The sequence below is a fragment of the Temnothorax nylanderi genome, unplaced genomic scaffold, assembly GCF_030848795.1.
Source record: "Temnothorax nylanderi isolate EJ_2023f unplaced genomic scaffold, tnyl_v1.0 TNYL_tig0314_pilon, whole genome shotgun sequence".
In the NCBI taxonomy this organism is placed as follows: domain Eukaryota; kingdom Metazoa; phylum Arthropoda; class Insecta; order Hymenoptera; family Formicidae; genus Temnothorax; species Temnothorax nylanderi.
Window position 1 is genome coordinate 79,266 of NW_027249376.1, and position 24,352 is coordinate 103,617.

Below are 24,352 nucleotides of genomic sequence, written 5' to 3' on the forward strand. Positions count from 1 at the left end.
GACAAATGTATAAAAATATATTTATATTTCTCATATGATTTTTGTGAACTATATCACACCTAGGTAATAAATATTTATGTAAATAATCTTTTTTATTTTAATTATTAATACAAAAAAATTGAATTAAATATTCTAAATTATCAGGTCTAATTCGAGCGCCGTGTCGCCAGCAGCCGCGCCGCGAGAATCATGCCTACACGTGTATATTATATCTCGCCGCTTATATGTCCCTTTTCATACTTAAAAATAAAAATAAAATGGAAATATATTTTATACATAAAAGATATTAAGTTAAAGAAATGAAGAACAGAAAGAAGTAAAAATAATAAATGATAATAGAAATCCACTCTTGGCCAACATGTACGTCTTTTTTTCAGTTTCGTTATTAATTTTTGAAAAATAACTTATTGATAGTACATAAAGAAATTAATTAAAATTAAATTAAATGTTATGTTTCTCATGATTACTAATGGACTATACGTACATATCGCATTCAGAAGTAATGTTAAATTAGGATACTTTGCAATATTATTAGACTGATGTTTTAGAATCTCTTTCCACATGTTATCAAAATTTAATGTGGAAATATTCTTTTTTTCCTCAATAGTAAAATCATGATATAATGCAAGCCATTCTTCCTTTAAACTATTTTCATCAAAACCACTCAGGGTTTTTGTGATAAAAGAAATATCATTGAAAGATGTTTCTCCGTTGCTGTCAAATAAAGCTACAGAAGGTTTAAAAACTTGTAATTTATATAAAAATACATCATGCATTGGTAATCTTTTTCTAATTTCTTCGGCAGCAACGACATAAAATTGCAAACAGTTTTGTCGAATACTTGGAATTACATCTGCATGTCCTTCTGTGATTAATTTATCAAAATATTTCTCGCACTCTGATCCTAAATGAATATTGTTAATAGGTTTATGGTTTTTCTGCTCAGAAAATATTATACTTGTAAGTAAGTCTTTTAATACTTCAGACTTATTTGTTTTATCGCTAATGACTATTTCGTTAAGAAAATATTTTATAGTATCCCACGACTCGAGTAGTCTATCGACACATAAGTAATGTAAAAACCACCGCATAACTTCAAAATTTTGCGATTTTTTTCTTGGAAACATTCGCAAAATTCATCGAAAATAGCTGAACGCTTCGGACTGCCGTTAATATAATTTGAAATTTTTCTGAGGAATTCTTCACAGAATGGGGGTATTTTAGCGCATGCAGCGTGCGCAGCTAATGCAGCGGAATGGCATGGACATGAAAATGTTAATAAATTTTTGCACTTTTCTTGCAGTTTCTTTTTGAAAGATAAATGTTTTCCTGTCATCACACACAGACGCATTATTGCATGACAGGGCAAGAATATTTGAAAACGGAATCTGCAGTTTATACATTTTGTATTTAAATGCATTAAATAATTTTTCTGCACTAGAATCTCTTGCATCAATATCAATTAGTTTTACTAATTGCGACCCAGTGTCTAAAGTCTCGAAATCAACGTATTGTACAAAAAACGTCATCCATTTGTTGTTAGTTATATCTGATGTTTCATCTATAAAAATAGAAAATTTCGTATGCTGAATGTTCTTAACGACATGATCTGTCTCTATCGGGCATAAAACATTTGATATAATATTTTTACATTTCGTTCGACCCATAATCATGCTTTTCAATAGATTCGGATCGTCTACCTGTTGAAAAAAACTGAGAATCTCTGTTACAGTTTGATGAGAGATATTTTTCTGCAATAAAGGCAGCAAATCTAATATCTAAAGATTTTATTCGCTCATCAAACGACAAATGTGATTCATCAGTATTCAAATCTTCGTTCGATTTGTTCGCTTCAATATTACTTTTTTCCAACTTATCTCTATGCATTTTGGATTATGCGTGTCGATATATATGTGATAGTCCGCAAGCAATTGATAAATCACAAATTGAACAAAATGTTGAGTTGACATCATTTGGCATTTCGCGTAAACATGATCTGAATTCCTTTTTATACAACCATTGTTTTCTAAATTTTTGTTTATGATATCCTTGTTGTTCTGTGACATTTATACTGTTATTATCATTATCTATAATATTTTCTTTAATATTATTTTTGTGACACGCAGAATCCGCGTGTCTGGAAACATGCGATGAGCTGCACGAAATATTTTTATTACATATTATGCAATTATACAAAGTATTATCAAATGACGTATCCAAGGCTTGTAGCGATCATCGCTAAACCAAGCTTCTACAAATTTTTGCTTAGATATTGTTTTCGATTTATCACATGTTTCCATGTTGAAAGAAAAATAGAATGTAATAGAAAAAACGCAACAGAAAAAAGATAGAAGTTAAGATTGAAAAAAGGAGAGAAAAAGAACTGTGAAAAAGAACGAAGAAAGGAAAAGAAAAAAAAATAGAAAATACGAATATAAGAAATATTAAGGAAAAAGACAAAGAAAAATGAAAAAAGAACTAAAAGAATACAAACAGAAATCTGAAAGATAGAAATTAGAAAGATTGGAAATACCGTGAAATTTAGAAAGAGCTCTCTACGCCAAGGATAAGATGCAGTCATGCAGATGTCTGGATGACGACAAGACGCGAGTCTAGAAATTATTTAGAATATAAGCCGTTTCACGGATTCGCGGATTCGCTATCGCGAATCGACACAAAGACGAAAGGGATGAGTACACGAAAGAAGAGCTCAGTGGCTCAGCGACAAACATATTAGCCTAAGCAAATAAGTTGTTTTTCACGGAAAATCACACGACTCGATTGCCATATGGAGCCATGTCGATAGATTAGACGGCAAAGGGGACACCTGGATTGACGAGAGAACCTTACAAAAATTAAATGTTCTGTTGCTTTCCATTTTTTTTTATTAATTAATGAGAAGCTATACAAGTGCAAAGAATTAATAACATAAATAAAGCAATGTACTACACCAATATGTAAAAATATTTTGTTTATATTCTTACATGGAGTTTACAAAGTATAAGTTTAACAGTTTAACATTTAATTTAATTTTTAATTCCATTTTTCTTGCACTAACAAAAAGTTATTTTTCCAAATTATAACGGATAACGGAACATTTTTAAGAAAAAGGCGTACATGTTGGCCAAGAGTGGATTTCTATTATTATTTATTATTTTTATTTCTTTCTGTTCTTCATTTCTTTAACTTAATATCTTTTATGTATAAAATATATTTCTATTTCATTTTTAAGTACGAAAAGGGACATATAAGCGGCGAGATAATGGGTCCGTTCCGTTTCACGCATATGCGCGCATTTTCTATAGTAAACGTTACGTATGCTATAGATAAATGCGCGCATATGCGTGAAACGGAACGGACCCATAATATACACGTAGGCTGCGTTCGGTTTGGGCGCTCACGCGCTGTAAGCATCATTCTATCTTCGTTGCACATCGAATATCAAACGAAGATAGAGCGATGCTTACAGCGCGTGAGCGCCCAAACCGAACGCAGCCGTATAGGCATGATTTTCGCGGCGCGGCGGCGCGGCCGCGGCGGCTGGCGACGGCGCCCGAAGCCGGCCGAACGCCGAGCGCACACGTACACGGCTGCTCGCTTGTGTGCGTATGCTGTAAGCGGCTTGAATCTACCATCTCTGGTTACAGTTAATCGGAGATGGTGAAACCGGCCCTTATTTTAAAGAAATCTTTGAATTGACTTTACAGAATTGCAAAATTCTTGTACAGAATTAAAGTACGCACAAAAATCTAATGCAAGACACACGATTTCATATCAGAAACGAAAAAAAATTAAAAATTTGGGCACATACAGCTGTCACCTGATGACAATATTTGCTTAAACAAAAATACTTAGACCGTCGTGAGACAGGTTAGTTTTACCCTACTGATGACCAGTCATTGCGATAGTAATCCTGCTCAGTACGAGAGGAACCGCAGGTTCGGACATTTGGTTCACGCACTCGGTCGAGCGGCCGGTGGTGCGAAGCTACTTGAAGTCGACTTCTACCGAAACTGACTTGGCAGAGAAGTCGACATTTTTAAGGACGAAAGTCGACTTGAAGTCGACTTGAAGTCGGCGAATGTCGCAAAAACCACCGACTTAAAGTCGACTTCCCGTCATGATGAAAAGTCGACTTCCCGTCATGACGAAAAGTCGACTTTCCGCCAACTTTTAAAGTCGATAAAATAAACCGCCGCGTACGTCTGGAGGTCGGTTGTGTATCTTGAAACGAGGTAAAAATAACAAAAGTTAACAGATTTTATTAGATTTTGATAAATAAAATCGTAGATACGCTAATAAATTTTCTCACTTTTGTAATTTTTACCTCATTATTTCAAGATACACAATCGACCCCTTGCTGGAGGGCTAAAACTGATGCATTTCGATTTTTTTTTATATATAAAATAATTTAATTATCTAAAAAACTGTATAATTACAATCCTAATGTTTTATTGTTAATTACAAAGGCGGCCATATCTGTGCCACTTCTGCGTGCGCGGATTCCGGCAGCCACTTCTGGTAAGCTGACAATAACAGAACTAAAATTAAAACATTCCAGCGTTAATCGCGAAACAATATGCAAAATTAGCTATATAAATATATATCATATTATTATCATAATGTTGTAAATATATAATAATATTGTTATATATATATATATATATATATATATATTATAAATATATAATATCCACAGACTTTTATACTAGACCACTAACATCTATGGACGCACTGCCGAAAAGCTGATGCGAGTGCAAGGTGCAAGTGTTAGTGAAGGGTGCGGCCATATTGAATTAACAATAAGTCACTATCGGGTGTTCAGTTGCTCATGATGTGCGTTTATCTGCATTCGTTATTACAGTACATAACGAAGCAGGCGAATGTTTTTGTGTTAAATATTGGTACATGTTATCAATAAGTTTGTAAGTCATGCCTTCGACGTGTAGCGTACTTGGATGCCGAAATCGAACCACTACTCCTGTAGTATTAAACCCTTTCTTTTTGACATTCTGTATATGCCAGACTATTGTATAGAAATCTTGTATAAAACCACTTGTATAGAATAGTAGTATAGCATATCTTGACTAAATCAACATGGCGGCAAGCATCACGGCCGAGATGTCTGTCAGCGGTCTAGTATTGTATAGAAGTCTATGATAATATCTAAATATTATTTTATAAATTAAAATCTCACATTTTTTATCCGAACCCCAGATTTCTAGCAGTTTGTGTTTGGACACGACTCCCTGCGACTGCAGCGTTTGTACTATTGCTTGAGTGCGTGGTATCAACCTGAAAAAATCGTATTGAATTGATGTAATCTATTCGATGAATCAACGTGAAATCGAAAGGAGATAGAATAACGATTTACCTGGCCCATGACTTGGTGATGCTCCCAGGTGTCGTCAGCAGCGACGGGACAAATCGTTTCAGCTTAGGGCACACTTGACCCTCCAAGAAGAAATACGCTAACCACTTGACACCGTCCACGGATGCTCTATATCCATCGATGGTAGTGCCCATTCGGCCTTTCCGAATGTACCAGACACCCGGCAAATGATCTTCCCGGTTCATTGATTATATCTATAAATATCTTTATAAATAAGTAGGAAAAACATTATAAAGCAACAATTGTGATAAAAATACCTTGGCGGTGGATCAACCAATGGTTCACTAAGATGGCATAGCATGGGCGAATTTCGACAATCATTCGGGTTCTATCACCGTGACACCTCGCATGTACATCTTATTCGTTTCGTACACCTCTTTATAAACCACCTATTCCGGACTGATTTTCCGTAGAACGCACGAAGAATGCATGAACACAGGTTCCTTCATTTCTGGTGTTCTGAAAGATGATACAGAATGGAGAGGTCGCATTCAATAGGTCTTAATTATCGATGATAATTAATAACACACCATACCTAACCTGTAAGCATGTTTCCACTTGGCCTTATCCTGATCCTCTTTTACCTCGTCGGGCAAAACCTTTCTCGCGACTTGATCCGCCATACCTGCAAGAACTATCTGGCGTCTTATCGTGTCCTGTCTCGCGGCACGTATTCCTCGCACTCGCGTAAACTCTGGTCCACTCTGTCCTCCAGCCTCCTCGAGATTCGCCGCCATATTGATGATGCATGACGCGCGACGCGCCGCTTGACTGTTTTCCGTCTTTTTATAAGTCGACTATTTAGAAGTCGACTTTTAGTCGACTTTCCGCCATTTTTAGAAGTCGACTAGAAGTCGACTTATAAAAGTCGACTTGCCGTCGACTTTCCGTCAACTGTGCTCTTAGGGTGTCTGCTTCTGGAGTTTTAGTGCAACAATTTGTAACAAATCTTCCAATTGTGTTGATGACATGCGAAAATAATTAATAAATCTTGCACTTTCTAATCTTATATATGGTAAGGTAGCTTTATAAAAACCATGCTCGTTACGATTTTGAAACAGCGGTGCAACCCAAAACTTTTTTTTAGAATAATATCTTTTTTAAGTTTGATTTGTCAACAGCAAAGTAATGGCAAAAATAATATTATTGTTATATTTTATTTCACTTTCTTGAATCATACGATTACAATTTAGTAGCCAATTGTGATATTTTTGTTTTCTAGAAGCCATCGCGTAATATACAAGTTAATATAACTGGTTACACAAATAATGCAAAATTTGTTTTTAACTGATTACACAAACGACGCAAAATCTGTCTCTCAACTTTCAATTCTGTCGCCCTGCTACCCTTTTCATGTACAAAAATTATCGCTGTTTAGTTCAGCGACAAAAGTTGTCACGTGATCATTTTTGTCGCTCAAACAATCAGTTTCAGCGGCTCGTGAAAAGGCACCTTTATGCAAAAGTCTGTGTTCCCCGCTTTTCAATCTCAATTTCAACGGTACGTTAGGATGCCGTCCCATGCAGGACGGAATTTCGGAAAACGGAATCTCGGAATCATTCTGATTGGTTAGCCCCATGGGGCACAGTACAAGCCCCATGAGGCTAACCAATCAGAATGATTCCGAGATTCCGTTTTCCGAAATTCCGTCCTGCATGGGACGGCACCCTTATTGTTGGTTATTGTTTGTGCACGTATTCTAAAGAGTGGGAACATTTCATTTCGTACATATAACTTATACAACTGTTTATTAGAAAATATGGTTATGAGGTGACAGCATTTTTACATTTTTTTTCAATTATCACTAATTTTTTATATTCCAACTCTTCATTAGTACCTATACTTTACTCCTGTAAAAGGATTTTGCGATCTATAAAGCCGTTTCAAAGAACGAGCTTTGACTGTTTTTGTCGGTAATTGTCCCCTGTCCAGGATCCCCTTAAAGCCGTCGTACACAAATTGACGTAAAGTGTATGTTTAATGTAAACGGTTTAAGTGACGAAATCTTCAATATTCTTTATTGTACTATTTGGTAAAATATGTATTGGGTATTTTATCAGAGAGGAGAGTCGAAATATTTGACAACGATGTGCAAAAATGATCAACGTTCAGACCGAATGTTCACCACACTCTTTGAGGTTAGGAGCTCGCGTTGTTGGTAAATAAATACGAGATTTATGAGGTATGTTTGATTCACGTATTGAAGAATGAAGAGAATAAAAATCGTACCGGACAGACCGAATCACCTGTTCGAGAGCTGGTTGGAGGAATGGAGGAACGAAGCAGTGCTTCGAAACTCAGAGCTGCAAAAGCACTTCACGAAGGCTTTGGACTCGTTGAGACGGTATCCGCTACCGTTGGAGTCCGGTAAGGAGTGCATAATCTTGCAGCACTTCGGCACGAAGTTGTGCTCGATGTTGGATAAAAAGCTAGAAGAGTATAGGAGACAGGAATTTACTAAAGCAGTTGATGCTTGCTTCTCTCAAACTAGCAGTAATGACGATCGTACAGTCGTGTCAAGAGAGAAACCTGTAGAAAAATGCAAAATAGTTGAAGTACAGGAAAAAAGTTCAGCGGTAGCTAAACAGGTTAAAAATACTAAGAAGAACGCGTCGAAAAGATTGGCAAATGCAAATGAAATTGCATCACGAGAAGCTGATAGGCAAATTTCCTTGGAACCTAGCACTTTTGATATTGTATTATTGGTGGATACCCAAGAAACTTGTGGGTGAGTATTTATTTACGGCCGCGAGACTTATGCTGTTAACTATAAAAAGCTTTTTAGCTATGTCGGATATATTTCAGTAGAAAAACAAAGCCTCAGCACGATGCCACACTTGTGGAATTGACGCGACTTGGTGTACTGTTTGAAGTACGTCGTTTGAAAGTTGGTGATTTTGCGTGGATAGCCAGGTGTCGAAAAACTAATGATGAATTGGTTATGCCTTATATAATAGAAAGGAAGCGAATGGATGATTTAAGTGCAAGCATTGTGGATGGAAGGTTTCATGAACAAAAGGTAATATGGGGTGTAATTACCTTTCGATACATCCTTGAGGGGGGTCCTGCGTATTTAATTATCCACATATTCTTTGTTTCTGTATTTCAGTTTCGTTTGAAGCAGTCTGGTATTAAGAATTTAATGTATATAGTAGAGAATATTGATAAGAATTCCCGATTTTCAATACCGCTTTCATCACTATTGCAAGCCTCTGTAAATTGTCTGGTACAAGACAGCTTTACTGTAAAATATACGAGGAGTCATAAAGATTCTATGTCACACTTGTCATGTATAACAAAGATTTTAATAAAAATTTACAAGGTAAGAAACATTACATAGTTGCGTGCATGAGTGTTTATTAATAGCTCTTACATTAAATGACAATTTTACTTTAGAATAAAAAACTTGTTGGATGTAAGAAAAATCATCTTACACAGACAGATCATCTAGGTAATATATACCTGATGGAGTTCAAAGAATTCAATAAAGCATCCTCTAAACAGAAGGTATGTATCAGGAGTTTTTATGTAACGCATATGAAAAATACTTCGGTTTATCGACATTTCCTTTCAGACGTTTCGAGTAAGCGAGATGTTTATTCGTCAGTTGTTACAATTGAAAGGCATGTCCGTCGACAAAGCCATGGCGATTGTAGAATGTTATACCTCACCGCAAATTTTGCTCACAGCCTTAGAACATTCTGGTAAGAATGGCGAGCAATTATTGGCAAACATTCAGGTCGGTGACAAAAAACGACGGCTCGGGCCCGCCATCAGTAAGGCCGTTTATCAGCTTTACACGATGAACGAGTTGAGTTGACTAATAAAAACGTACAATTTATATATGTACTTCTTTCCTGATACACGTTCAACCTACTATCGATCGGTTCAACCTACTATATATATATTTCTAAATAATTGGTAGAAAAGATATCATGAATTTTTTTTATAAAAAACTTAAAAAATTATCGTAATAAAAAACAATTGTAGTTTGCATCAAGTATTTTCAGATACTAATTTTTTTTTTCAAATAAGTAAGGTATTACCTGACCATTATCTTTACACATTGTGACTCATATCACATACTATTCTCTATAAAAAAAATGACTCACTCGTACCATTGTAACGTTGCTTGAGAAATGGAGAGAAAAAGAAATTTTGAATGGAAAAAAAGCGTCTGGAAAATTGCGGAAAGTTACCTTGAAGCGAAAATTTGTTATAATGTTCGCTTAATCATTTTCGGAGAAAGAAAGAAATCGCACTTCATCAATTTTTTGTGGCTCGTCTGTGCCTTTCTCATGGATATAACGCTTGAAGGGACGGATCGATTTGCAACTTAATATAATTGATACGAAAAGTATGAATACGCATTCAGCGTAAAAGGGCAATTTGCGACACTTTTCTTCTCTTTGCTAAGGAAAGTGATAGAATTTTCTTGCATGAGATAATAGCAGGGGGACGATTATAGCGTGTTTCTCCGCGCGTATCAGATATTTTCTCAGTTGTCCTCGAATCCCCGGAATAGATGGAGTTCTCTGTGGATCAGCAATATAGACTGAATCGTCTGGTGTTGTCCATATACGGTTTATGGCCTTACCATAATCGAATGATGAACGCTTGGATTATGCGGGTATTCACAATTTTGTTTTTGATTTGGGCTACAATCACTCAGGTATCTTAGTAAATCTGCCGAAGTAAATTTTTTTGAGCTTATTTCCGCTTCTAATTATTTTACGTATATTTGTTATGTATTATAAAATATTTACGTTTTGAGAGATATAAAAATGTTTCTCGGTAATATTTCAAAAACCGATATTTAAAATCGACTTTTAAATAAAATTTTGATCAAAATTACGGATGAGTATTTATTTATGCACTTCACAATACTCGACTTACAATTGGATCAGTATGCGAATCAGAAATAGATCTTTTATGATGACTTTGCAAGACAAAGGATAATTTCAAAATTATTCTACCCTTATTTCATATACTTGTGGTAAAAATTCGGTCCAATAGTTTTCAAGTTAATAACGTTCAAACACACACCACCCGTAAGAATTTTATATAATAGTATAGACTAGTATAGATTATATATATTCACAATTATATTATATATTGTATAATATTATATCGTCTGTGAGTAAACAATATCACCTATATGAGATTTTTCGCCAAATGCACTATGATTTTGATTGTTCTATATCATCATTCTACAGGGTAAATGATTATATATATATATATATATATATTATTTACACATAAATTTCAATGTTTATTACATAGTCGTTGTATATTTCACTCTTGGCACTCTCCTAAAAACTTCACTAATTGTCGTGGAGGTATTGTTTAGTCATTGATATATATATATTTATATATATATAAAATTAAGATATAAATTATATATTGAATGTTGAGTAAAGATATATTAAGAATCACGTTATAAATAAGATGCTAAAATTGTATGTATAGAAGCAATACCCCAGTATGGTAAACATTCCACTGACGTGTTGCATGTAAATGACGAATATGGACCCGTTGGCAAGAATTACTCCCAATACGAACACGATACCGAAATACATTATGATTCGGATAATGTAAAAATCTTTTTCATCATCGAGGAAGAATTTGGCGTGGAACGGATGCTCGCGTGAACGTGACTCATTTAGCGGTAGGAATACATCAAGAATTTGAGGGATGAATGTGCTAAGCATGTATACCGTTATGCCTACAAACATATAAACTGGAAGACGTAAAATTAATTAAAATCAATCAAGTTATGTGCCTGTTATATAGGTATAGAGTCTGTCGTATAGGTATAGAGTCAACGGTCGTCTCCCGAAGCGACAAATGATGTGCACGACATCGAGAGAAAACTTTGCAATAAAATACTGAATGCTTTATAATAAAATATTAGGTACTAATATTAGGTACTAATAAATATAACCACTAAATAGATAGATGTAAAATGCAAATGTTTCTATTTTGCAATAATGAAACCGAGATATACTTACGCAAAAACCATTTTGTTGTTATTCTTGCGAGTGTGGCATTTGTTTGCATAATTTCAATCTCATTCTGAGATTTCGCGTTGTCCCAATCGATTTTAATTTGATCGAATAAATTCCTCAGCTGGAAATTAAACACTCATTCCACTCGCAAATTGTAACGCAAAATTAAATTATAATTTTTTCAATATTACATATTTTGATCAAATAGAAATTAAATAAGTTACAGAAATTTTCTATGGATAGAAAATACTATTCGTATGTCTCTTACTTTGTCGTTGATTATTATACGATTCAAAAATTGTACTATTGCACCAACATTAGGAATGATAATAGGTAGACAATCAAGTATAAAATCTGTTGTTAATTCTGACGTGCAGATCTTAATTACCTAGAAAAACATCTTTCATTACAAAATTATCCTGGATCCTGGAAAAATCTCATATAGGTGATATTGTTTACTCACAGACGATATAATATTATACAATATATAATATAATTGTGAATATATATAATCTATACTAGTCTATACTATTATATAAAATTCTTACGGGTGGTGTGTGTTTGAACGTTATTAACTTGAAAACTATTGGACCGAATTTTTACCACAAGTATATGAAATAGGGGTAGAATTTTCCGGGAGTGCTATAGAGTGTGTAGTTTTTCGTTACCGATTTTCGCGAAACCGATTTTTTTTAATTTTTCTAATTCTTATGGATAAAAAAATTAAAAAAATCAGTTTCCAGAAAATAGATGACGAAAAACTATACACTCTATAGCACTCCCCGGAAAATTCTACCCCTATTTTATATGGTTTTAATACAAATTTGGTCCAATAGTTTTTAAGTTAAAAACGTTCCAACATACACCACCCGTAAGAATTAGAAAAATTAAAAAAAATCGTTATTAACTTAAAAACTATTGGACCGAATTTGTATTAGAACCATATAAAATAGGGGTAGAATTTTCCGGGGAGTGCTATAGAGTGTATAGTTTTTTGTTATCGATCTTTTTTGGAACCGGTATCCGAAATTTTTCCAATTTTTCGGGAAATAATTGACCGAATCTTAAAGAATTGTATATAAAACGGGTAGAATTTCCCGGGGAGTGCTATAAAGTGTATAATTTTTCGTTACCGATGTTTTTGGAAACCGATATTAGGAATTTTTCCAATTTTTCGGGAATTAATTGACCGAATCTTAAAGAATTATATACAAAGTAGGAGTAAAATTTTCTGGGGATTGTCATAATGTGTATAATTTTTCGTTTTTACTGATCTTTTTGGAAACCGGTTACGAAATTTTTCAAATTTCTCGGGAAATAATTGACCGAATCTCAAAGAATTGTATATGAAGTAGGGCTAGAATTTTCTGGGGATTGCCATGATATAAAGTGTACTATTTTTTGTTACCGATCTTTTTGGAAACTGGTTCCGAATGACCGATATACTTTTGGTAAAAATTCGGTCCACTAACGAATGAGTAGTTCGTGGACAGACGGACAGACAGACAGACAAACAGTCGGGTTTTATATAATAGTATGATTAGAAATAGATCGATATCTAAAAATTTGCGGAAGTTAGAGCAACCACAAACATTTCTACAAAAAGTACAAATTTTCTTAAAAAAGAACCGCTTTAACGAATATCGCCAAATTCAATCTCAACTTCATTTACATAATACTCGAAATAAATAGGTGTGTATGTATGTTTGCTTTTATATTTCGAAAAGTATTGGATCGATTTTGAAAAAACTTATACCAATATGTTCCTTGAAATCTTAAGAGTCTTTTTACATATGTCCTCCGGGGCGAAGCCCGGGTAACCAGCTAGTATAATATATACAAGCTGTGGGGCACCCCTAACTTACACACCTCGAAAAACTTATAAATTATAAGTTGTACGAAAAATTGTTATATTTGCCACTGGCTTATTCATCTTACTACATTTATCTAAGATATCAAGTTTCCAACTTCTTATTACTTTTTGTTTCCTTGAATATCTCGTTAGGTTTAGGCCAATCAATGATACATTTGAACGCAAAATTAAACATAGCTTATTCTAATAGTTAAACATACCTTCTAACAGTGGCACAAAAAATATTCCATTTAACATTCCATTTAAAAAAACAAAGTTGACCTTGAACTTTTTTAAACTCTTCCACTTATAAAAAAATGTATACACTATGTAATGACCCCTTCGAAGTGATGCAACTTTTGTATATAACAATTTTTCGTACAACTTATAATTTACAAGTTTTTCGAGGTGTGTAAGTTAGATGATCCACCCTGTATATATAATATATATATATATATCTATATATATATGTATAATCAATATTTATATAATAATAATTTATGATGCTTAGCTTCAGGCTTTGTTTTTTTATCATAAGAAATATCTATGTACGCTTGTGTATTTATTTTTTCATTCATTAAATAACCGAGAAGATGTCTAGCATGACAATGACTAAACTAGTTCACGTCGCGTCAGAAAAAAAAAACGTGTGGCATGCAATGCACGTTTTAAAAGTGTGTTACCGTTGTGTTTAAAATGGATCTTATAAAATATGAATTCGTTCGCCCACTCGCTTGCATTGAATCTTCGATTCGGATCCATACCGAGAATGTACTGTCTTGCTTCGCGCGCATTTATACAGACACCGTGCGGAACAATCATTCAGCGACAACGAACAGTTGCCCAAAAGTCGATTCATCCGTGGGAAACATTACGGAAACGTTGCTCTCTTTGTTGAGGATCACCGCAGCATTTTACAGTTAGTAATCATTTGACGACATTTACATGCTTGCCAATTCCCGTACGTACAGGGTAAACAAGTAGAGATGGAATCAAGTTCAATATATATATTTAATATGTAGAATATATTTAAAAATCTGAGTAAAATTCAATAATCAAATTTTATTTTCTATAGGATTCGAGTAATATTAATGAAAAATAATATTCCATACATTGTATTTGCGAAGTAATCGCTCTTGATTAGTTAGTTTCGAATTTTAGAATAAATACCAGCAGAATTCGAAATGTACTTTATAAGTAGTTTCTATTGTAAAGAATCGAATTTTTTTACAAATAGTACTCGAACTCTAAGTACTCTAAGAATGAACATTAATTTAAAGAAAAATTAAGTCAAAGGACCCTCAAAATTAAAAATAAAATTGAAAAGACTGTGTGAGAGACGCTGTCAGACGCGGTTCACTGTGCGTAATATGAAATTAATTTAAAGAATATAATATGTAAAGATTTTAAGTAACTTTTATTCTATATTTTTATTTTTATTATATTTAATTTCAACGATTGATAAAAATATTTGTAATTATCAAAAAATAATATATTAAAATAATTATCGCTTTGTACAAATGTTTTGATTTGAAGGAACGTAAAATTTCTAGTAAAAGATTCGAACATATTTGATCGAGTCCACTTGGAAGTAATACTCTTGTTTTTCAAGGTATTTATGGAGGGTTTGAATTTGTTTCGTCCAGACTCGAGTGAAAGTATTGCTTTTATTTTTCAAAGTAATTATAGAGTTCCTCTAACAGCAATACTATCCTGTATATCTATAGAATATACTAAGGATGTACTTAATATATTGAGAACATCTTCATAATATCTTATACTTTACGATATCCTCTGAACATTCTCAGAATATACATTTGCTGTCAGGGTCGAAACTACACCAACATATTCGAACCTATTTGTAAGATTCTTAATCCTAGAAACAAATATGCAATTTCCTTCTGCAGTGTATATTAAAAATGAATTTCTTCTACAGAGTTATTGAATTTATATTTCATTTTGTTCACTTATTACAAAATAATAATTGTTTAGTTTTAGTAATTTCCCGATTTACCCTGTATATACGATGAATGCAGCATATATACATTTTCGGTCGCAAACATAGAATGACGAATTGTTTCTTCCAGGTACGTTCTATACCGAATAGATATATGACACCGCAAGTACTAATCTTTCTTATCGAGATTGAGACATAATCCGCAAATATTTTTTGCAATCTAAGGTTTGTGGATATCATTCAATCGTGTTACGGTTTGAGCCTCTTCATCGAATTTTTAAGCTTACTAGCACCACAGACGCGCGCTTCGCGCGCGCTATTTAGCTTTAACATTATGCTATTACTATTACACTATTAATTTCTTGATACACACAACTGTCAAAATATACGATGACAGCTGCAAATGAAGTAAGCGCAGCGAGAAAACCAATCAGCATCGCGGAAAAGCGGCAACAATAAATTCGACTATCGACTTAACATGCCTTTTTTTAGAAAGGAATGGTCCTGATAGGCCTCACATTGGTACAAGTGAGTGTTCCACATTGAATATCTGAATTAATTAATGTATCACTGTTGAGCGAAATTAATAAATGGAATTATAAGTCGCGATGAGATCACGTTGCAATAAAAATTAAATAACAATATAGCATAGCCATTGCTTTAGGTTATTAAATTCTCCGGCACGTCGGACCGATCAGTTAGATCTGCAGCTTACATTAGTGGACAATTGATTTATATGTTTATATACAGTTATATGGGTCAGCAATTAATTGACAAGAGCACACAATTGTCCATGAAGATGTGAGTGTCAGCACATATATCGCAAATCGCGTACACATGTATGTACATTAATGGATAATTTTTTTTTGGGAGATAAGTATTACTTTGTTGAAAATTTGACATATGTAAACTTTTAGATATAACGCAAGATGGTACAGGATATCCATATGGAAGCAAAAAATGATGCTATATGTTATGTTGAAATGTATGAATACGATTACCATTAACGCGTATAACATCTATATTCTAAGCTTAGAAAGTTTTTCGACGGTAAGCGAAAATGAATCAATAATAAACTGAAATCATGAAATTCTTCCTCTCCACGATAACGAGGCGAATTCTTGTTTCAAGATCGTACAATCGGCCGTGTCGGTTTGTATGCTGCTGAGACACGTGTGAAGCATTGTTTATAAGCAAGTTGAGAAATAGTGTTCTTGTGTGTAGTCAGTATGAAATTATTGTACAATACATTTTTCCTATGTCTTGAGTTTAAAGTATCGGTTTCCACCCTATACCCGCATATTATGAGGTCACTAAAGATATGGAGAAGAAATGGGCTGAAAGACTATCTCGTTGTAAGCCCCAATAAAATTGAGAAAGTGGACAGTTAAAATACTACTGATTAATTAATTTAAATTAATATCAAATTTTCTGTACTTTATGTCTTTTGAATGAATTACTGCGGATTTTTGAACTGTAAATTAAACATTTTTGGTTCTTTTTTATAATCATGTGTGATACAAGTAATACAAATTGAATCTCAGAAATAAGTATACAGAGTAAATGTTAGTACCGTTGATTTATTTACTGTACTGAATTTTGTCATGAAATATAATAAACTTATCGGATGAAGATGTATTTTATATATGTAAATTTTTTAATGACCTTTAAAATTAGGGATAGAAAATAATATAAGCATTAATGATATTAATGTTTTCTTTTTTCTATAGAAAATGATAAACATTAATAGTATTAATAATATTTTTATTTATTCTCTTATTTTTTTTCTGATTGTACTGTAGGTGCTCCGCTGAGTGAATATTCAATTTTCTACAGTGGTCTACGTCATGGAGCTGGATCTACGGACAATGAAGAAGATGCTTTTAATTGCAAAGCTGCAGAAAATTCAGATAATATTTTTAGGCTTGTTACTTTCAGGTCTTGGAAAGTGCTAGGAAAACTTAGTAAACTTACTAATCAAAAACTTGAATCATTAAGATCAGAACTACTTCAGTTCTATGAAAATTACGTGAAAGTCTCATTACAGTAAAGCGTTACAGTGGCAAGTGGAAGTCAAGGAACAAATATGTGGAGGAGAAATCGCAATCTTCGTATTACAGCATCCAAGGCTCGAAGTCAATATACGTACTATGTCAATCCTAAGGCAGATTGGAATAGTAGGTATCAAGAAGTGTACCATAGCAAATTCAAAGGAAATGATACAATCAGAGGTCTCACCAATGAGAAAATCGCCAGGGAAAGATATGAGGACTTATGTGAATGTAAAGTCTTAGAGTCTTGTTTTCTAGTCCGTGAGGAGTTATCTTGGTTAGGGGCCAGTCTTGATGGTACTGCTATGGATGGAAAAGAATTTCTTCGAAACATTGAAATTAAAACCCTTAAAGAAGGAGAGAGGCTATCAGCATCAGAGCTTTTAGAAATGAGAGCTGCCAAGACCTTGGATAAGGATGGTGTTCATGAGTATAGGATTTAATGCCCGTTGTAAACGTGGAGTGGCGCTACTGAATAGGTGATCGGAAGAAGGCGATGCTTCGCTCTCTTCCGCTTGGGCTCTCGTTGCGAACAGACGTGCGATACTACGATACCACGTAGACAATAAGTATTATTTGTAAACGTAGAGCAATAAAAGGTAATATCTAAACATAATTTGGTCCTTCGAGCCGGATTCGGGATTGGATTCGGGATAGTAAAAGCGAGTTTGTAGTAAGACGAGAGATACATTCTTCGTGTAGCGAATTGAGGTTAGAATTGTCGATCAGTTGCTATTTCTAAGAAAGCTTGAGAACGATGGCTGAAATTGAGCTAACTAAATTAAAGAAGCGTCGTGGTACGGTCAAATCTAATTTGACGAGATTCAAGAGCTTCTTAGATAATTATATAGATGAAGACTATAACCAATTGAAACCTCGATTCGAGAAAGCAAAGACGTTGTTGGTAGAATTCGAGAATATTCATTTAGAAATCGAGATAGCTGAGGATAGTAACGACGACAATTCTAGACACTTTTTGAGACAAATCTTTGAGGATAATTATTACGAACAAATAGCGAGAGCACAAGAGTTATTAGATGCGAGAAATAGAGACGCAGATGCGATCGGTAATGCGACAGGCAATGCAGATATACAAGCAGTATTAACGCGATTATCAAATTTAACCACAAATGAAGCAAGTATTAAACTTCCGATCATAACCTTACCGAAATTTGATAGAAAATATGAAGAGTGGTTAAGTTTTGAAGATTCATTCAAAGTATTAGTACATGATAATGTAAAAATTCAGACAGTACAAAAGTTTAATTACTTAAAGTCATGTTTAATAGGTAACGCTGCTCAAATCATACAGTCGTTAACGTCAACTGCAGAAAACTATGAAATAGCGTGGAATTTATTAAAAGAGAGATACAGCAATAAACGCATTATTATTCAGAACCACGTTAAAGCATTATTTGAATTACAAGCTATATCAAAAGAATCTGCATTGAGTTTGTACGGAAGCCGGGTTGGCTCACAGTTGACTTGTAGCCAAGTGGCGCTGCACACGGCCACTTTCAACATGTGCACAAGTTCACACGGCCACTTCCAACATGTGCACACACCCACATGTGCAGATGTGCGGGGAAAGTGCGGGTATCTACCTTATCGACCCGAGATAACAAAAAATATATATATTTTTGTATCTCTCTTGTAACTGACAAATTTTGTAGACAATTTAACAATTTTCAGTACTATTATATGTCATCAAGTGAAAAAAACGTGCAATTCGCATATCAATCAATTGAGTTATTTGATAACACAGGCACACAAAAAAAAGTGTCTTGGCCGAGACACTACACTAGTGTATTCCCATGTACTTTTTCCCGCTGAATCCGAATCCGAAGTCAGAATTGTCAGATTGGCTAAAATTTATGAGATAACTACAAATAACGACCCAGCAGTTACTGCTCATTACTTTTTAAAAACGGTTAAGCAGCTTGAATTTCTCCCGACAATAATCAGGTGTGACAAAGGTTCTGAAAACCAGCTTATAGGTCTTTTTCAAACTTGTTTACGTAGTAAACATTCTGATAAGCTTGCTGGAAATGGAAGTTTCATCGAAGGAAAGAGTGTTAAAAATCAACGCATCGAATCATATTGGGGTCGAATGCGTCAGCATACAGTGGATTTTTACATCCAATTATTTAAGAGTATCCAGTTGAAAGGTCTATTTGATGGAAGTAATTTTCATATTAAGTGCCTCCAATTTTGTTTTGGACCATTATTGAAACACGATTTGGATTATAATCGGAGGCTATGGAATGAACACCGTATCAGAAAACAAGCAGCCCGAAATCTAGTTGCTGGACGGCCTAATGCATTATTCAACTTACCTCACCAATACCAGTGCCGAGATTTTAAAAAGCTTATTAACAAAAATACAGTTGAAAGATTAATGGATAAGTTTAAAAAAAAACCACAATTGCTTGATCCGATCATAACAGAATTGGTGGAATTATTAGTGCCCGATGTTAAAACTCCAACAAATCCTACGGAGGCATTGAATTTATATAAAAATATTTTAGAAGCATATGCAACTCATAGAAACAAAAATTAAAAATTTTTAGCTTACCTAATTGTTGTTTTTACAATATAAATTTGATGTAATAATAAAATTTAAACTTAATTTTTTCATTTTTAAATTTTTTATTAGTATTTTTTGTTTAGTACAGTTTTAAATGCACAGCATTACATTTATATATCTTAAAATAAGTTTCACAAAACTCTCGTTTTAAAAGTATCCAATTTTACTCTTAAAGCTTAAATTTTTAACTTCTAACAGTCTAAATATATTTTCTTGAATTCTGATAACAATATAAAAAATAAAGCACCAGCAAAGTTATTAAAATTAAAAAAAAATACTTAAAAGAAAGTCTCTGAAATATAATTACTAAAATGCTTAAATTTTTTCAAGATTTTCATCAGCTTTTTCACAGTTTATGAAAGCTTATGGAGATAAAATAATAAAATAAATAGTTACTTAAAACTGCATAATTCTGACTTTTTGACAGCTTCTTAACTTTGACCTATATTTTAAATAACAAATTTAGTTATTACAGAAATTGCAAATAGTGAACACATTTAATTTATTATTGACAAAAGTAAAGAATCTAATGGAAAGAATATTAGTTACTTAAAACTGCATAATTCTGGCTTTTTAACAGCTTCTTTAATTTTATCTGTATTTTAAATAACTAATTAAGTTATAGCTAATATTGCAAATAGTTAATACTTTTAGTTTTTTACTAACTTAATTAAAGAATCTAATGGAAAGAATAATAGTTACTTAAAACTGTATAATTCTGGCTTCTTAACAGCTTCTTTAATGCTATCTGTATTTTAAATAAATTAATCTATAACTGACATTGCAAATAGTTAATACTTTCAGTTTTATACTATTTTAATTAAAGAATTTAAAGCTTTTAATCACAACCTGTGCTCAGCAAAAACTTTATATAAAAATCATTCTCTCTAATTTCTTATTTTATTATTTGTCTTCCTCTTCTGTATAAATACGTTTGAATAGGTGAAGCAATTCGTCTTCACCTATTCGGCATTTGGTCTTTTTTTTGGTTCATGTTCAAAACATCTTTTAATTGTGTCCTGTATTAATACCGGTACACCTTCTAAGCATGGTATTTTTTGAGTTTTAACGACTTTCTTCAAATTTGGTATACTAAGTTCAGGCACTACGTTCCAAACTCTTCGTTCTGTGAACAGTTCGACGATACAACATGCCAGAGACCATACATCAGAGTATGTAGTATCTTGTGCATGTTCAATGAGAATTTCCGGTGGCATATATAAAGGTGTTCCACGAAAATATTGACCAACAGTTGTTTCTAGGGCCGACGATCCATCACATATCTTGCTTAACCCGAAATCACAAATTTTAATCATTAAGAAATGATTTATTAATATATTTTCAGGTTTTATATCTTTATGAAGAATAGTAGGGTTAAATTCATGAAGAAACGTTATTGCTTTACAAATTTGTAATGCGATGGAATAGTTTTCATTCTTCTTTACTGCATAATCCAAGGCTTCGTCTCGCTTCGATATGAAAACTGCTAAATTTTGACTCTTGAAGTATTCCATAACGATGTAAAAATGAGATTCTGTAGAACATATACCCATAATGGAAATTAAATTAGGGTGACGAATCTTATCCATCACATTTATTTTTCTGTATATATATTTCTGTTCTTCAGAAGCTTTCATCTTCTTCACGGCAACTTCTGTGTTTTTCCAAATTGATAAAATTACACATCCAAATGATCCACTACCTAATAATGTCTTGGTGAACTTAATATCTGATTCTTCAATCGTAGGTATCGAGAATCTCAATTGATGTTCATTATCGTCCGTAGACCTTGATTCTTACCTGCGTTTTTTTAGAACTCGTGTTAATTTCAGTACTAGAAGATGCTTTTTTCTTCGATTGAGAAAATGAGATAATTGTTCCGGTATATGACTGTTTTGTCACGGTTTTTTTTACTGATATCACACTGTTTAGAGTCTGTCGAAGTGACTGTGGAAGAACAAACTTTTACACTGTTTTCATACTTAACGATAGTTGAAAATAAATATAATCGCAACTGTGAGTTTTTTATTTTCAATTTATCACTAAAGTCCCAAAAATCAGTATTCTTCTTCTTATTCAAATCTGTGAAATTGTGAAAAATTTCTTCCTGGTAATTTCCTAAATGGATCACTGAACTGGCCAAGATTTCTTTATTATATATATTTTCCATTGCAGACATACTTATTTTTTTAATTTCGTCAAAAGAATATTTTTTGTTCCGATTCAATTCAACTTTTTTTATACCACCAACTGGGGCAATAATTTGCTTATATACTTCATTAGGACTTTCTCTGTGCTTCAAACCTACATGTAAAGTTTTCATGACTTTCTTTAATGGGATCTGTAAAAAATATCTTTCTAAGTACAACTGCAATAATGTAGTAACTCATAAATTTTAAGATACATATTTAATACAATTATGCTAGCAAAATTTTTCAGAATTGTTGAATGAAATAAATTTATTAAGGAAATGAAAATAAACCAATGACGAAATGAATTTGACTGTCATACGTACTGGAATGTCCGGTGATTTCTGGGATATTAAATCCTTATTTTCCTGTCCGTCAATGATACCCATAATTTCATCAATCCGTCTCCTTTTAGCATCGCTGTAAATATTTTCTATAAAAAAAATATTAATTATTATTATTATTACTATTATCGCGATTATTATAAATTTTAGCATCGCAATTTTCTTTTGTTATCTTAAATTAAAAAATCAAACGTATAATCAATTTAATGAAAAAAAATTTACCTTTGAGAGGATGAGAGTAAAAAACTTCGTATTCATCTACACCTTCAATTAAATCAAATTCTCCATTTTCAATATTAATTCCACACTTGTCTTCTCCATCAAAAAACGTTAAGCCGTCAGCACCTGGAAAATATGCTCTAACGACTTCTATTTTTAGCTTTCTGCGATTTGCCGGTAATTTAACTGCTGTTTTATTGTCTTTTATTTTGACAAAACTCATTGTCAATTTTTTTCGTAATGCTTTTTATAATTTCAATAACTAACTTCTATTTACTTTCAAAGTAAACGAAATTTTAATCGTTCCTAACCTCTTAGCGACGCCGATTAATTGAATTGTTTACAAAATTTGTCAGTTATAAGAGAGAGACAAAAAAATATATATTTTTTGTTATCTCGAATCGATAAGGTAGATACTCGCACTTTCCCCGCACATCTGCACATGTGGGTGTGTGCACATGTTGGAAGTGGCCGTGTGAATTTGTGCACATGTTGAAAGTGGCCGTGTGCAGCGCCACTTGGCTACAAGTCAACTGTGAGCCAACCCGGCTTCCGTAGTTTGAGCACGCTGATCGACACTGCACTCAGACACATACAATCACTACAAATCTTAGAACAACCAGTACAAGGTTGGGATGCATTGCTGTTGCATTTAATCGGTTCAAAAGTTGATAAGCAAACACGTATTGAATGGGAAAAATCCATAGAAGGTACAGAAATGCTCACACTAGATCAGTATTTAAAATTCTTACGTAACAGATGTCATGTATTGGAAACTATTTCTCCAGAAGTAGTGAATCGTGAAAATGCAGCAAGCAACAAAACATTAAACTCGAGTAAGGTAGCTTCTGGTAAACCAAAACAAGTTTTACTTGAAATACAAGCTAAAGTCAAGTGTCATGTATGTGGAGAAAATCACAATGTACAAAACTGTGAAAAATTTAAAGCTATGAGTCATACTGAAAAAACAGAGTCAATCAAGAAAGCAAGCTTATGTTTTAATTGTTTTAGAGCTAATCACAGAGTCAACGAATGTAAGGCAAGCAGTTGTAGAAAATGTGAACGCAGGCATCATACAATGTTACACGCAGTTAAGTCGAGCAATACAACACTTCCATTTGACCAAGGAGAAGAGAAAAACAAGGAACAAGAAGTAGCAAAAGTAACTACTCAGAGTTTGAATACTAGACTAAAAGATACTTCACAGGTAATTCTATCTACAGCAATAGTGGATATTGTAGATGCCTCAGGACAATATCAATCTTGTAAAGTAGTTTTAGATGCGGGATCACAATCCAATTTTATATCAGAACAATTTTGTGATAAGTTAAAGTTACACAAAAAGTCAGTAGACATTCCTGTCAGTGGAATCGGAGAAACGCTTTCTTATATCAAATTTGCAACATGTGCAACTGTTAAGTCTAGAATTAATAACTTCGTTGTTAATATCAATTGTTCAGTTATTCAGAAGGTAACAGAGCTTTTACCGTCAAAGACTATTAATCGTATGTATCTAGACATCCCTGAAAACATTATATTAGCAGATCCAACATTTGATCAACCGAATAAAATAGATATGCTTATCGGAGCTGAACATTTTTATCAATTGTTATGCGTTGGTCAAATTAAGTTAAAGACAGGTACAACTATTTTGCAGAAGACACGATTTGGTTGGGTAGTTTCAGGGAAAGTAGATTCTATTGAGCCAACCACGAGTAAACGATGCCACCTCTCTCGAAACACTCTTGAAGAC

General features: G+C 33.4%; 3 protein-coding genes across 13 annotated transcripts; 2 read left to right on the forward strand and 1 right to left on the reverse strand.

The window, feature by feature from the left end:
- Nucleotides 1-4,388: 4,388 nt before the first annotated feature.
- On the reverse strand, nt 4,389-6,153 carry LOC139781070 (probable ATP-dependent RNA helicase DHX37). 4 transcript variants are annotated; one of them, XM_071719896.1, is made up of 5 exons: nt 5,928-6,152; nt 5,650-5,851; nt 5,375-5,586; nt 5,198-5,295; nt 4,389-4,526 (listed from the first exon to the last, which is right to left on the reverse strand). In XM_071719896.1, the coding sequence occupies exons 3-5, from the start codon at nt 5,575-5,577 to the stop codon at nt 4,462-4,464; spliced, it is 366 nt and encodes a 121-aa protein (XP_071575997.1). In that variant the 5' UTR covers nt 5,578-5,586; nt 5,650-5,851; nt 5,928-6,152; the 3' UTR covers nt 4,389-4,461. The 4 variants fall into 4 exon arrangements, 3 of the variants coding, with proteins under 3 accessions (XP_071575997.1, XP_071575996.1, XP_071575998.1); XM_071719895.1 differs by having other exon boundaries at nt 4,389-4,541; XM_071719897.1 differs by lacking the exon at nt 4,389-4,526 and adding an exon at nt 4,816-5,136 and having other exon boundaries at nt 5,928-6,151.
- An 837-nt stretch (nt 6,154-6,990) lies between these two features.
- Mus81 (mus81 structure-specific endonuclease subunit) lies at nt 6,991-9,233 on the forward strand. Of its 8 annotated transcripts, none has more exons than XM_071719887.1 (7): nt 6,992-7,363; nt 7,453-7,530; nt 7,599-8,120; nt 8,198-8,411; nt 8,502-8,714; nt 8,789-8,899; nt 8,967-9,233. In XM_071719887.1, exons 2-7 carry the CDS (start codon nt 7,490-7,492, stop codon nt 9,210-9,212), a joined length of 1,347 nt encoding a protein of 448 aa, XP_071575988.1. In that variant the 5' UTR covers nt 6,992-7,363; nt 7,453-7,489; the 3' UTR covers nt 9,213-9,233. The 8 variants fall into 8 exon arrangements, with proteins under 8 accessions (XP_071575990.1, XP_071575988.1, XP_071575991.1 ...); XM_071719890.1 differs by having other exon boundaries at nt 7,629-8,120; XM_071719888.1 differs by having other exon boundaries at nt 6,992-7,162.
- A 297-nt stretch (nt 9,234-9,530) lies between these two features.
- Nucleotides 9,531-16,847, forward strand: LOC139781088 (odorant receptor 7a-like). The gene is made up of 7 exons (XM_071719908.1): nt 9,531-10,064; nt 13,996-14,171; nt 15,435-15,498; nt 15,702-15,737; nt 15,874-16,010; nt 16,127-16,259; nt 16,341-16,847. The coding sequence occupies exons 1-7, from the start codon at nt 9,918-9,920 to the stop codon at nt 16,386-16,388; spliced, it is 741 nt and encodes a 246-aa protein (XP_071576009.1). The 5' UTR covers nt 9,531-9,917; the 3' UTR covers nt 16,389-16,847.
- The last annotated feature ends 7,505 nt before the right edge of the window (nt 16,848-24,352 follow it).

Bases quoted from the DNA above. Each gene is read 5' to 3' on its own strand.
- LOC139781070 (XM_071719895.1), bottom strand. From the start codon at position 5,577: ATGAACCGGGAAGATCATTTGCCGGGTGTCTGGTACATTCGGAAAGGC. The intron at 5,296-5,374 runs GTAAATCGTTAT...CGATTTTTTCAG, and splicing joins ATCACCAAGTCATGGGCCAG to GTTGATACCACGCACTCAAG. The intron at 4,542-5,197 runs GTGAGATTTTAA...TTTTAATTTTAG, and splicing joins CTGGGGTTCGGATAAAAAAT to TTCTGTTATTGTCAGCTTAC.
- Mus81 (XM_071719887.1), top strand. From the start codon at position 7,490: ATGATCAACGTTCAGACCGAATGTTCACCACACTCTTTGAG. The intron at 8,412-8,501 runs GTAATATGGGGT...TCTGTATTTCAG, and splicing joins GAAGGTTTCATGAACAAAAG to TTTCGTTTGAAGCAGTCTGG. The intron at 8,900-8,966 runs GTATGTATCAGG...ATTTCCTTTCAG, and splicing joins AAGCATCCTCTAAACAGAAG to ACGTTTCGAGTAAGCGAGAT.
- LOC139781088 (XM_071719908.1), top strand. From the start codon at position 9,918: ATGGAGTTCTCTGTGGATCAGCAATATAGACTGAATCGTCTGGTGTTG. The intron at 14,172-15,434 runs GTTAGTAATCAT...TTGCAATCTAAG, and splicing joins GATCACCGCAGCATTTTACA to GTTTGTGGATATCATTCAAT. The intron at 16,260-16,340 runs GTAAGCGAAAAT...TCTTGTTTCAAG, and splicing joins GCTTAGAAAGTTTTTCGACG to ATCGTACAATCGGCCGTGTC.